This window comes from Dendrobates tinctorius, unplaced genomic scaffold, assembly GCF_039654945.1.
Source record: "Dendrobates tinctorius isolate UK_male_01 unplaced genomic scaffold, ASM3965494v1 ptg000043l, whole genome shotgun sequence".
Taxonomy (NCBI): domain Eukaryota; kingdom Metazoa; phylum Chordata; class Amphibia; order Anura; family Dendrobatidae; genus Dendrobates; species Dendrobates tinctorius.
In genome coordinates, this window is record NW_027361711.1 from 2358046 (window position 1) to 2373320 (window position 15275).

General features: G+C 40.5%; 1 protein-coding gene across 1 annotated transcript in view; it reads right to left on the bottom strand.

Annotated features, from left to right (window-relative positions):
* Positions 1–15275, bottom strand: part of STAB2 (stabilin 2) — a 335756-nt gene that overhangs the window by 222341 nt on the left and 98140 nt on the right. The window contains exons 5-7 of the mRNA XM_073575159.1: positions 10978–11047; positions 2574–2669; positions 1495–1614 (exon numbers count right to left, since the gene is read on the bottom strand). Of these exons, the coding sequence (XP_073431260.1) occupies positions 1495–1614; positions 2574–2669; positions 10978–11047 (286 nt within the window). The remainder of the gene's footprint in view (positions 1–1494; positions 1615–2573; positions 2670–10977; positions 11048–15275) is intronic.

The following is a 15275-nucleotide window of genomic DNA, read 5'->3' on the forward strand; positions in this document are numbered from 1 at the left end:
CCTCCACTTCTCCTGGTATACTGGCCTGTCTCCTGGTAGCGCCTCCAGCCTCTGCACACTACGCTGACAGACGCTGCAAACTTTCTTGCCACAGCTTGCATTGATGTGCCATCCTGGATGAGCTGCACTACCTGAGCCACTTGTGTGGGTTGCAGAGTCCGTCTCATGCTACCACGAATGTTAAAGCATAACCAACATTCAAAAGTGACCAAAACATCAGCCAGATAGCATTGGTACTGAGATGTGATCTGTGGTCCCCACCTGCAGAACCACTCCTTTATTGAGGGTGTCTTGATAATTGCCAATAATTTCCATCTGCTTATTCCATTTGCACAACAGCATGTGAAATTGATTGTCAATTAGTGTTGCTTCCTAAGTGGACAGGTTGATTTCACAGAAGTTTGATTCACTTGGAGTTATATTCTGTTGTTTAAGTGTTCCCTTTATTTTTTTGAGCAGTGTATATAGCTGGTATCTGTCACTAACAGCTGTGACTGGCACAAAGTGCCGGACGCAGCAATAAACCATTTCAATGGCATAGTCAATCTCTGACAGCAGAATTTCAAAGGAATGCACACCAGTGCCTGTGAGCACCATCTCCCATCGGTCTTCCATGATGTGATCGTAATGGACCGATGGATTATAGTAGCTGGTGGTCTGCTGAAGTCCTCTGTTGCTGTGTCATCATGGCACCCTTGTGAAGCTCAGCCATTAGCCAAGCTCAATAGGAAACCAAGATCTTCACTACATACTGTAATACTGTGGTATTGCAGTATACAGTATAAACGATCAAATGATTGCAGGTTCAAGTTGATTTAGGGGACTGAAAAATAATGTAAAAAATAAAAACCATTTTTGAAAATGTGATTAATTTCAAATCACCTTTTAAAAATACAGAAAAAAAGGGAAAAAAATGTCAATTAAATATACCGTACTTGGTTTTGCTATTTTCACAATAACGAGTTAGATCAATTAAGATATGGAATTAATCAACCAGATCAGTAAGCGAAAAAAAAAATAATCAAAATGCCAGAATTGCGTTTTCTTTTGTCCCCTCGCCTCCTTTAAAAAATAAAACAATAAAAAATAATATAATCGTGCGTAACCAAAATTGGTATCAATAAAAATTTCAGATCGTACAAAAAACAAGCCACCAACTTAAAAATAAAAATGTTACGCGTCTTGGAAAACAGCGGCACAAAGCAAAATTTTTTCTTTGCAATATTCAGATTTTTTTTTCATTACTTGCACAAAAAATATCTGTGCCTATTAGGTATCGCTGTAATCTGAATGGTGAGGACAATCAGGATTCCATGTCATTTTTACTACAATGAATTCCATACAAACCTAGCTATAAAAATGTTCTCCATTTTGAACAACCCCTACTTGTTAAAATGTTAAGTCTGGCAAGGAATCAGACAATTGAGCAGCATTAATATTTACATAATGAACATGACATGAAATTAATGTAATTAAGTACGGTAAAAGCCTTACGTTCACAGCGGGAGCCTTTCTCTTCAAAATTTGGTAAGCATTGACACTCCATGGCTCCAGTCTGTGACCTCACACAGCGCATATTTGCCTTGCAGGTTAATGCTGCACATTCTGGCAAAGCTGAGATGAGAAAATGAATATATTACAACTCTTTCTAGATAGTAGAAACCAGGAGAAGCAAAAGAGCATGCAGTCACTTTAATATAAAAAATATCAAAATTCTTTATTAAAAATACCAATAGTACAATACAAATCACAATGAAGTGCTCATGAATAAATGTGGGCAATAGATCCCAAGGATCACCCCCTCAACCTCCCCAAGATGGAAAACCCGGCAAGTAACACAATTAGGAATATAGCGCATATCCTATGACATATCATAGTACCATGTCAGTGTCCAAAGGCTGAATCACTACAAATCAATGGCCAGATAAGATTCCAGTGCTGCCTGCTATGAGGGCATGGTGAAGGTATACCATAAAAAAGTGCCCACAGAGGTTGCAGGGAGAGCCATATGGTGACTTACCAGGGAGGGGAGGGAGAGGAGAACCCAGCCGTGGAACCCCCGACGCGCGTTTCGCGACATCCCCCGCCGCTTTGTCAAGGAGGAGATAACTGGTGACTGGTGTAGTGATTCAGCCTTTGGACACTGACATGGTACTATGATATGTGATAGAATATGTGCTATATTCCTAATTGTGTTACTTGCCGGGTTTTCCATCTTGGGGAGGTTGAGGGGGTGATCCTTGGGATCTATTGCCCACATTTATTCATGAGGACATCATTGTGATTTGTATTGTACTATTGGTATTTAATAAAGAATTTTGATATTTTTTATATTAAAGTGACTGCATGCTCTTTTGCTTCTCCTGGTTTCTACATTAGTTTTTGAGCTTATGCATATGGTGTTGGAGCAGGGTTGTCCCTTGTCTCCATACCACCTTACATTTATGGGACTATTGTTGCCATTAACTCTTTCTAGATAGTAGCAACTCACCAGTCATTTACACCCATTAATCAGAGATAGTACATTCCTCTGCTCTATAAAATGCCAGCCCTTCCTTATCTACTATACTTACGTTCATCACACTTAGGACCACCATAGCCTGACAAGCACAAACATATACCATCCCCATCAATTCCGCTGTTGCAAACCCCATGTACACAAGAGCAGGCTGTGGAGATAAAAGAGTAATGTATTATACAGTACAGAAACTTGCCAATAGCAAAGTCAGATACACACATTTGTGTAAGTAACATCCTACATTATCAAATAAAATTATTTATTGCAAATATTTTACATTGACTGCCGAGACTTAGAATATATAGTGTCATTGTCTTATGCAGAGCTTTGTTAAAAAAAATCTCTTGACAAATCTGTTTTACAAAAATCCCAGCTTTTCCAATAAAATATATATTCCAGGGCATCTTTTCTTGGAACTTTACATTGTACTGTTAGAATAGAATTGAATGCTGTCATTTTCTTTGTTAATAGGGCGTGTCCCCACATGCAGTGCCGCAACATTGTCAGCAATGACGTCGGAGTATACAACAGCTGCAGGGTTATGCACTTGGGGCCATCTTGGGCAGACAGTAGATGGCGCTGTGCTAATTGTTAGAGTTTGTGAATCGTGTATTGTTTGTGTGCGTCAGTTCCCTCCTTTAATCAGCCATGTTGTGATGATGAAGACGATGGTTTCTGCATGTAACAAGTAAAATGATTCGTTCTACGTCAATATTTGTGGAATAAATCATATTGTTGAAAGCTGAAATCTGAAGCAGGGAAATGGGAACATGCAGATGCTGATTTATTCATATATTTCCAGGATAAATAACAAAGGCATGCCACAATGTATGGTTCTAAGAGAAGAGTCCCAAGAGTCCTTTTCCTGGGCCAATGATTCCTGCCTGCGGAGAAGAACAGCGTCCATGATCTTGGTCTACAGATACCTAGTAGGACGTGTACAAGTTCAGGAGCTATTGTACTCAAATGAATAGGTACACGGTACCAAAGCGGAAGTGATCGGCGCTGGACAAACCTTTTAAGGGGTTTGCAAGGTTTTATGGTCAGACTTCTCATGAGAACTTACTAGTATTCTTTATATGAATTATTACATTCAGAAGTACGGAGTGATCCCATATTCACCGTTAGGTCACTCGCTAAACTACAGACCCATTCTCGGTGATTCAGTTGTTCATTTTAGTTTTCCCATTGTTTAATGTTTTATTTTCCATCACCAATGACCGATGTATACATACAATGATCCAGTGGTCATATGTGGATATTCGGTGGTCATCCTTAATGATGCATCAGTTTAATATTAGAACTCGGCTAAGATAACTTATAATTGTTCTACTACTATATGACTTTATAATAGATGACAACTAAATCAAGTTGTTCAGTAATTAGAGCTTAACAAGTGAATCTTTGGCTTTCCAGTGACAGGTATGGGCACATTTTAGACACCAGAAATTGCATACATGAAAAGCTGTAGTGCGGCACAGTTCTTGGATAAATACCCTCCCTGGGTCTGTCAAATTCTCTCTCTCTCTCTCGCTTATCATCCTTTAGCTCCTTTGCTTTGCTGCAAAACAATCTTTTGCATTTATTTAAACAAGGAAGAACTGACCCAGGATTGCAATTTCTGAATGGTCCTAGAGGTACATTTTGTAATTTTGAAGAAAAATTTAAGTGGATCTCTCTAGTTTTGTGGGAATATTCCTGAATATTTTTCTAGTTTTGTGATAATTCTGAACTTAAAGAAATGTTATTATCTGCTGCCACCTAGTGGTAGTCTACCAGTTTTGCAATTGTAAATAAGAGGTTTGCGGTTCATAGCACAAAACATTAAAGGGAACCTGTCAGACGATTCCCGCTGCCCAATTCACAGGCAGCATTAATGAGAACCTGGCTGCATGATTACAGGCAGATATATTTTTCTCGGTATGGTCCTCAAAGGAATCATTAGCCAGTTCAAGACTGGACCATTTTCCCCAGTTCCAGACTAACCACATTTTCAGTCCGTATAGTATGAGAACTTTTAACGGCTCTAAAAAAAAATGTGTCTTTCGAATTTTTGGATATATGGATTGGGCATCATGACTCCACTGACAGGTTCCCTTTAAGGGCACATGCTCATCTGCGTTTAAGGGTGTGTGCACATGCTGCGGATTCTGCTGCGGTTCCGCAGTGGATTTGGCCGCTGCGTATCCGCAGCAGTTTTTGCTGCGGTGTACAGTACCATAATATCCTATCAATATTAAAAACCGCAGTGCAGACGGTGCAGATTTTTCTGTGCGGTTTTGCTGCGGTTTCTAAACCACAGAAAGAATTGACATGTCAATTCTTTCTGCGGATTCCGCTGCGGTTTGCCATCTCCTCCATTGTGGAGATGAAAAACCGCAGGGCAAAACCGAAGGCTAATCCGCAGGTAAAACCGCAGGTCTTTTGACCTGCAGATTTACCTGCGGATTTTACAAAATCCGCGCGGCCAAATCCGCAGAGCATTCCGGAGTGTGTGCACATACCCTAAAAAGGACGAGTGCAGTCCAATAATAGATCGGATTGGATTTTGTGTTCATCTGCAATTTTTTTTCTCAGCTCAGATCGAACGGAGATAAATTAGCAGCATGCTGCGAGTGGCCGCGTGTATCTGACAAGACTCAACAATGCAAGTCAATGGGTGTGAGTAAAAATCACACAGCCCATGCGTGTGCCATCCGATTTTTACACACTCTTTTCATAGGAACCCCAACATTTCATGAGCAAATTCACAGTGTGACCCATCAGAATTGAATAGATATATACATAAAATAGATAAAAAGATGTCAGTAACATATATAATTAGTGCAGCACGTGTGTAGATTAACGTACATGTATTTAGTTAAAAAATAAATAACTTAAAGAAAAAAATGACATGAGGTCCCCCTATAATTGATAGCCAGCGAAGGCTAGGCAGATAGCTATGGGCTTATATTAATAGCCTAGGAAGGGGCCATGAAAAATTTTCACGATGTGAGCAGTGATGTCTGTAAGTTGACCGGGGTTCATCAGCTATGAACTCCGGTGACTTTAGTCACGTCAGCACTAGACACTGCCGGAGCATAATCTTGCTCCCATATCAGTGTGTTCCAGCTTGCTTGCTGAGAGGTCGCATCATGCCACCACTCAACAAACCATTTGGATGTAGCGGAGCTGAGTTCTTCATGGGACAGAATCACATAGGGATTATCTGCGGACAGGTGAGGAATATGGTGTTTTATTATTTTTTTATTTTTACAGTAATGAATGTGTAAAAGAGGGCTGGGGAGTTTTTATTTCAAATAAAGGACTTTCTGTGTTTATTTCAATTATAGGACTTTTTGCGTGTGTATTTATTACAAATGACTATGGAGTTACTAATGGGTTTGTCTTATAGACGCCTCTCAATTACTAACCCCTGGGCTTGATGTCAGCTGAAATTACAAAAGTGACGCCAACACCAATACTGTTTTGAACAGCTGGCATATGCCCGCAATAGCCACGGGTGGAATCGCGATCCACACGTGGCTATTAACCAGCTAAATGCTGCTGTCAAATGCTGACAGCAGCATTTAACAAGCGCTTCTGGCAATCGTGCTGGAAATACGCACACTGGTGATACGTGTCACGTGATCGTGGGTCACCGGTGTGTTGACATGACAACCGGAGGTCTCCTGGAGACCTCTATGGTTGTCAGTGACGGATTGCTGTGAGCGCCACTTAGTGGTCGGCGCTCATAGCAAGTCAGCAATTCTGCTACATAGAGGCGATCTGATCATCGCCTCTATGTAGTAGAGCTGATCGAGTTGTGGCAGCTTCTAGTCTCCTATGGAGACTATTGAAGCATGCCAAAAGTAAAAAAAAATGTGTTTAAAAATATAAAAAAATATAAACGTTCAAATCACCCCCCCTTCGCCCTATGCAAAATAAAACAATAAAAATAAAATAAAAAAACATATTCAGTATCGCCGTGTTCATAAGCGATCTATAAATAAGAAAAAGGATTAGCCTAATCGCTGAACGGCGTAGTGAGGAAAATAGTTGAAACGCCAGAATTACATTTTTTTGGTCACCATGATATTGCATAAAAATGCAATAACGGGCGATCAAAAGATCGTATCTGCACCAAAATGGTATAATTAAAAACGTCAGACCGGCACGCAAAAAATAAGCCCTCACCCAACCCGGGATCACGAAAAATAGAAATGCTACGGGTATCGGAAAATGGCGCAATTTTTTTTTAGCAAAGTTTTGGAATTTTTTTGCACCACTTAGATAAAAAAGAACCTAGACATGTTTGGTATCTATGAACTCGTAATGGCCTGGAGAATCATAATGGCAGGTCAGCTTTAGCATTTAGTGAACCTAGCAAAAAGTGTGGGATTGCACTTTTTTACAATTTCACCGTACTTGGAATTTTTTCCTGTTTTCTAGTAGACGACATGGAAAACCAATGGTGTTGTTCAAACATACAACTCGTCCCGCAAAAAATAAGTCCTCACATGGCCATATTGATGAAAAAATAAAAAAGTTGTGGCTCTGGGAAGGATCGGAGCGAAAAACGAAAATGCAAAACCGAAAAAAGCTTAAGGTTAAAGCTGTACTGTTACTCAATAAGAAGTAGTTACAAAAATGAAGGTTCTTAATGCATAAATTGGCCAATTCATGTGTGCCCATGTGTGTTTTCATATATCTTGGCCCCTGCAGAGTGCTGCAGTGTATTATTTTTATATATCATGCAGTCATTGCAGCTTGCACCTGTTCACACTAAGGCCTCTTTCACACGTCAGTCAAAATCCGCCAATTTTTGAAAAAAACGGATCGCCAAAAAAGAGGCGGATCCGTTTTTTTCCCCCGTAGACTTACATTAGCGGTGGATCTTGACTGACGGTCGTCCGTCCCACCCGTTTGACGGATCCGTCAAAATGTTAGCGTTTCCCGGGTGGATGGGACGGACTCTGCAACGTTTTTTCCGAGTGACGGTCCGCTAATTTATATTGCGCATGCCCGGCAGATTTGCTGGAGCAGGGCTTTTAACCCAAGAGTAACGTTCCGGAACAGCCGTCCAAAGAAAAAAAAATTCTCTCTCCCTCTCTCTCTCCCTCTCTCTCCTTTCCAGGCCGCGGTTCCTTTAAATTTCCCCTCCAGTGGATCCGTACACAACACGGATCCTGTAGCATCCGTTTAGCCCATGACGGAGGCGGATCCGTTTTTAACCGCTCTGGCAGATTTGCCTCCCGTCAAAATAACGGAAATGTGAAACAGGCCTAAGGAAATGCTGGTCACGTTTTATACTATAGTTTACTATTGGAGATTTGGACTGCCCGTTGTCTGACTTTGCACTCCTCCCATTAACCTATAGGTGATTTTAATCAGTTCTACTTGCCCATTTAAGTTGTAGGCTTATAGCTCGAGAGAGACATTTTTATCTATTTAATTGTAGGCGTTTTAGCCCGAGAGTGGCATGCTCAGTAGGATATGAAAGTGGTATGTCCAGTAGGATAGGACCCATCAGAGAAATATCACCTCGCCGTGGTTAATGGGCACACATGAATTGGCCAATTTATGCAAACCTTCAATTTTAGTAAGTACATCTTATTGAGAACAATACAGCTTGGATTTAACCCCTTAACGACCGCCTATATGCCTTTTAACTGCGGCAGTTAAGGGTACTTATGCCTCAGCACCACTTTTTAACATCGCTGAGAAATAAGCGTTTAGCGCCCTCCAGTGTCTGAATTTCTCCGGGGTGTCGGCTACCAGGGGTAGCTGAGACCCAAGAGAACATGATTTGGGTTAGTTTTTACCGACTCCAGTGTTGTGATCGCCGTTAACGGAATAACGGCGACCGTGTCCAATTTTCCATTTAATTTCTCTCTCCTCTGATGTGGTTGCACATCAGAGGAGAGATAAATGGGGTCCCCCGACTCCCCCTGGTACCTCCGGTGTCCCTGGACCCTCCTGCATCCCCCGTGATGTCCCCATGCCGATGTATTCTTCTGGGAAGGAAATGACAAGTGCATGCGCAATGCGCTCGTCGAGATCTGATGGCTGGCACCCGACAACAATAGGAAGTTTTTCCTATCGGTTCATTTTGATCACTTTGATAGACCCTATCAGTGTGATCAAAGTAAAAAAAATAGTAAATCAAACCCCCCTTTATCACCCCTTAGTTAGGTAAAAATAATAATAAAAAATGCATTTGCTAAAGTTAGGGCTGGGCTAAAGTTAGTGTTAGGGTTGCGCCATGGTTAGGGTTGAGGCTAAAGTTAGGGTTGAGGCTAAAGTTAGGGTTGGGCTAAAGTTAGGAATGGGCTAAAGTTAGGGTTATGCTAGGGTTAGGGTTGTGGTTATGGTTGGGATTACAGATAGGGGTGTGTTATGTTTAGGTTTGTGGCTGGGTTTTGGTTAGGGATGGGATTAGGGTTAGGGGTGTGTTGGGGTTAGGGTTGTAGTTAGATTTGGGGAGGTTACACTATTTAGGTACATCAGGGGGTCTCCAAACGCGATATGGCGCCACCATTGATTCCAGACAATTATGCGTTCAAAAAGTCAAACGGTGCTCCCTCCCTTCTGAGCCCTGCCACGTGCCTAAACAGTGGTTTTCCTCAAGATACGGGGTATTGGCGCACTCAGGAGAAATTGCACAACAAATTGTGTGGTCCATTTTCTCCTGATACCCTTGTGAAAATAAAAAAAATTTGGTTCCAAAGTAACCTTTTTGTGAAAAAAGTAAAATATTCATTTTTTCCTTCCACATTGCTTTAGTTCTCGTGAAGTACCTGAAGGGTTAGTAAACTTTTTGAATGTGGTTTTGCGTACTTTGAGGGGTGAAGTTTTTAGAATGGTGTCATTTTTGGGTAGTCTATGTTATATTGACCGCCCAAAGTCGCTTCAAATGTGAGGTGGTCCCTAAAAAAATGGTTTTGCAAATTTTGCTGGAAAAATGAGAAATCGCTGGGCAACTTTTAACCCTTAAACATCTTAACAAAAAAATATGCTTCCAAAATTGTGCTGATGTAAAGTGGACATGTGGGAAATGTTATTTATTAACTATTTTGTGTGACACCACTCTCTGATTTAAGGGTACACAAATTAAAAGTTTGAAAATTGCAAAATTTGCTAAATTTTTGCAAAATTTCCGTTTTTTTCATAAATAATCTAAATAATCGCAAATTATATAGAAGAAATTTTACCACTAACATGAAGTAAAATATGTCATGAGAAAACAATCCCAGAATCAGTGGGATACGTTGAAGCGTTCCAAAGCTCTCAAAGTGAATCTCATAAATTGTAAAAATTGGCTTGGTAATTAAGTATCCAATTGGCTCTGTCACTAAGAGGTTAATATTTCCAGCGTTTTCATATAGCTTGATCCTCAAAGAATGCTGCTGTGTTTTCTTTTTATCAATCCATCTATCTCACTATCTCTGTATATAAGGCTAATTTCACACTAGCATTAGGAGGCGCAGCGCACGGCCGCCGTGCAGCTCCGCCCCCTGCCATGCCCTCTCCGGTCAGCTCCTCCTATGAGCGCATGACGCTGCATGCCACCTGCATACCCTATCGTTAGCATTGGGTACGCAGGCCGTGCGCTGGTATGACTTTGACGGCGCATGCACCCTTCTGACGGTGCGCCGATGTGCGCCAAATGCAGTGTTGCATTTTGGTGCGCTCAGCGCACCGTCAAAAGGGCGCATGCGCCGTTAAAATCATACCAGCTCATGGCCTGCATACCCAATGCTAACATTTGGGTACGCAGGTCGCCTGCAGAGTCATGCGCCAATAGGAGGAGCTGACTGGAGGGGGTTGAGCTGCACGGCGGCCGTGTGCTGCGCCTCCTAACGCTAGTGTGAAACTAGCCTTAGATTGGTTTATCAGTTAGTAAACTAACTTGAAATGCTGGTTATTAATTATAGGGGGACTCAACATCACTTTTTTGGGGGTCCCCCTTGTTAATTATTATCAGCTCACAGCTGGCTACTTAGAGTTACAGAGAATTACTGTATTTAAAAGATGACGCTAAAAATGCAATTACATATGGATTGCATACGCATGTTAGGTGAGAAAAATCGTATTGTGCTCACATTAAACTTCCATTACACTTGTTTTACTTTTCAGGAACAACATCAGAACGATTTTTTTCACTCTGATGAGTATGAGCCCCTAGGTCTCGTTACCATTAGCGCATAAACTCGATGAATGCAAAAATAGCATTGTACTTCCATGACACTCGCATGGCACTCGTCCTACTTTTCTGGATCAATATCGGAGCGATTTTTTAAGTTCTAGTGTGAACGTGTCCTAATTACTGATAAAACGCAATATTTTTATGGTTTACATTGTATAATACTATTTGTGAAAATATTTTACTATTTTGATACCGTGGTTGTAATGATATAAGTATACATCTTTAACTTTTTGTGCTTAGTTTCACAGTAATGAATTGATTTTGAACCTACCAGATCGACAGTCAGCACCATACATGTTGTTATCAGCACATTTCTCACAGGCCACTCCACCAAATCCATCCTAAACATAAACTAGAAATAGTCAGTAGAAGTTTGTAATGGACAGTCCCCATACAGTCCCCACAACTGGAACTTGGAGATCACATTTATAAGCAATGTATAAGTTGGAGCAGGTTTCGTACGTTGTTAACCCAGCGTCAGGCGCTTCTCTGGCGCACCAGAGTTTTGGCGCAGGTTAGGAAATTGCCTATAATATCTGGTTATCTCAATTTTAGGGCTCTAAAAGTAATCACTGACCTTCATAGGGATGTATTAAAGGGAATCTGTCACCCCATTTTAGCGCTATAAGCTGCGGCCACTGCCATCAGGGGCTTATCTACAGCATTCTGTAATGCTGTAGATAAGCCCCCAATGAAACCTGAAAGATAAGAAAAACACGTTATATTATACTCACCGGGGGGGCAGGTGCGGTGGGTGTCGTGGTCCGGTGCCTCCCATCTTCATACGATGATGTCCTCCTCCTTGCTTCTCCCTCGGCTCCTGCGCACGTGTACTTTATCAGCCCTGTTGAGGGCAGAGTATAGTACTGCAGTGCCCAGGCATCGGGAAAGGTCAGAGAGGTCTGGCGCCTGCGCACTGCAGTACTCTGCTCTGCCCTCAACAGGGCAGATAAAGTACGCCTGCGTAGGAGCCGAGGGAGAAGCAAGGAGGAGGACATCATCGTATGAAGATGGAAGGCGCCGAACGGGACGGTGACACCCATCGGACCGGACAGAATGCCGGGGTGAGAATAATCTAACTCTTTTTTCTTAACTTTCAGGTTACATCGGGGGCTTATCTACAGCATTACAGAATTCTGTAGATAAGCAGCAGAATGAACACATTGGCAGAGAGAAAAGCAAAGTTGGCAGATCATATTATCATATAATATCAGGCATCCTTACTACGTGTTTGGGTGCAATGTGTCTGAGAGGGCATTTCTAAGAAAATGCTACTTATTCCTACAAAATATCCACAAATTTTGCATCATTCATTCATAAAACAAGCAAAATAAACAATTGTGATTGAAAAAAACCCCTAGAAAGTATGAACCTTCAAAAGGGACAACCCTCAGGCACAATGAGGTCACACCTGATCGCCACAAAGACGAGTGGACCGGTTTCAAGCAGCAGTTAAAGGAAGGTACTGGGAGAGGTGGGACCCTTGCTGCCATGGAAAGGAGGCCGAAAGAAAAATGTGTGAGCTATGCCTTTCAGGCCTATTGTTTAAATGGGTTGTCCCTTTTATTTTAACAAATGTGTTGTGGACATGATTTGTGACACTTACTTATATTTAAGTGTTACAGGTTGGTTCTCCTTCTGCTCTTGTTATTACAGTTTTCATCACAGACTGCACAGTTCTCCTGTCCATAAAATGGCTGCTGGTGGAGGAGCGTGTGACCAGACCTGTCCATCAGCCTTCTATAGTTGGAAAACAGCTTCCCCAAATATAGTGTTTTTCAATTGGAGGAGGCTGATGTACAGGTTTGCTCACATGCTCTTCCACCAGCAGCCATTTTGAAGAACAGGAGAGCTTTGTAATCTGTGAGGGACTACATTAACAAAGGCAGGAGAAGAACCTGTCATACCTATATAATAGTAATTTCCACAACAACATCACCCATGTATCTTCTGTAAAATAAAGATAATGTCCATAAACTCTTTCAATAAGCTGGTTAGCAATACACATATGGAGTTACTTGGTGTGTCAACTGAATTATGAAACGGTATGGTTTGATACAAATATGGAATAAGAAGGGTAAAAGGGGATTTCCAATGGAAAACTCTTCTTTCATTACAAATCACCACTGTTGCTATACTTGTGGCTCGAAACATCTGAAGACAAGGTACAAGTTATATCACCCAAGGAACCAATGTGTACCTTGGGTAATATAACTTGTACCCATCAAATCTGTATATAAGGCACTAAGCACTTTATTTAATCAAGGTACTCAGAGAGATTATAGTGATGTGCAGCATCTATTGCAGCCCTGAGGACAATAGGCATCTGTCTATTAATCCTATAATAGGGTGTTTTCTGATTACACTGTCACAGGTTACTTACTATGGCTATGTAGGCTATACTGCATCTTATTTGTGAATATTCTATTATTGCTGTAAATCTCCGTATACCAGGGTGCCATGATAGGTCATAATATTACATATACTACCTGTTACCTATAAAAACCCAAAAGTACCCATATAATAGACAAAGTAGGCAAATATAATATGTTCAAAATATATATTTATTCATATTCCAACAAATAGAGAAATGGCAATAGGAGTAATACCCTAACACAGTGCCTGTATTTACTGGACATATAACAAATAGTTAATTTAAGTACAGTAGATCATAAAAGTATCTCCTCCAAATAAACTAAGGAATCCTATTCCTAAATGCGCATCGGGGTTGTGCTGTATTTGGTACCGGCGGCATTTAAAGGTATAGCTCTCTATTTTATTAATATTGCGGCCATTTTACTATCATGTGATTCTTATGTGCTTTATTATATCTGGGCACTATGTAATTATGCTTTTATTCCCCCCTCCCAATTTATGCACATTGTCAATTTTGTTGAAAGAATCTATTTTTGCACTTTTGCACTGTTTTCAAGCCACATACTTTTGTGACACCTCTCTGTACATTGCTGTTATATTTTTATATAATTTTTATATTTCTTGTGAGACCTTTTTGCCACATTTTATATACCAAGCCCTTGTTGTTTGGTTAAATTTCTTTGGGGGATGAATTTTCTCATTTCTTTTAGCCCCTTTTTTAGCTATATATTATTATTGGGACAGTTATTTGAACTGAATTTCTTTGGAGGGTATCAGTTCATTACCTTTTTCTGCCTGTTTATTTGGTGGAGATACTTTTATGATCTATTGTATTTCAATTAACTATTTGTTATATGTCTGGTAAAAACAGGCACTATGTTAGGGTATTACTCCTATTCCCATTTCTCTGTTTGTTGGGATATGAATAAATATATTTTTTGAACATATTATATTTGCCTACTTTGTCTATTATATGGGTACTTTTGGTATTTCTGGTCTTTTGGGTGGTTTTCTACTTCTTTGAGCACTGGTGATAGATAATATTTATTGTATTATTATCATATTGATACTATTCTCTATGCATACTGGTGCTTAATATGTTGGTTTACCTGTTACCTATGTATAGTCTATGATGTGATATTGATGCCAATCACTTGTGGCAATTACCATACATCATTTAATCTTGACACAAGGCACTTTATTCATCACCCTCTCCCTCTCACCATGCAAATTGGCATCTACATCATGCAAATTGGCATCTACATCTAATAAGGCACAGCCGCCGAGCTGGAGGGCCACTCTCGCTACGTTTAGGGCACCAACCCCTGCTGGTAGGCTGTTCTAAAATAGGGGCAAGTGTACCATCGATATGTCTACATAGACAATTCTTCTAAACTGGACAAAATGATTGGACCCCAACATTTAAGTGCAATATACATATAACATTTTGATACCTTTTTCCTCCTTTGTGTCACCTTTTCTCTCTTGCTCTACAACAGGGCCGATAGGGCCAGCAGGGTGAGCCGCCGACGAGCGGGAGAGCCACTGTGCAGGATCTAGGGTGCCAACCTCCGCTGACAGGTAGGGTAACTATAAGATATCGTAGGGACAGGCACCTCCCTAGGTATCTTTCATAAGTGTCTAATGATACTTTGGTGGTGGTATGTGTCTAATTCATGTTATTGGACAATTTTAATTTAAATATTAAAAGTTATATTTTAGTGTATCAAAAAACTGGAGTATTTTCGTCTCGATAATTTCTAATTTATTACATACTCTCCTCATTAACTTCCTTTTTTCTGTGAATACAAATTGGGAATTATGTAATGTTTCATTTTTCCTTCATTGTCACCACTGGGAATACTTGCATTTACATTTATGATTGCTATAGTAGCTGATTTCAGACACCTCAAATATAAAAGATCAATTAGATTTTTAGATAGAAAATGTGATTGTGGGCTATTGCTACACGTTGGTGGCATGTGCTGATAGTGGTGAAATTGCAGGATTAATTCCTGCACACTGTACATGTAAAAAAAAGTTTGTAACATAAAAGTAAAAAACAAGTACACTTAAAACATTGCTATATTTGTGACAAACTGCTAAACAAAGAGAGAGGGCACTGTCTATGAGGGCTTGCAACTGCCAGGGAAAAGGTCATGCGGACAATATGTGAGAGATTAATTTCATAAC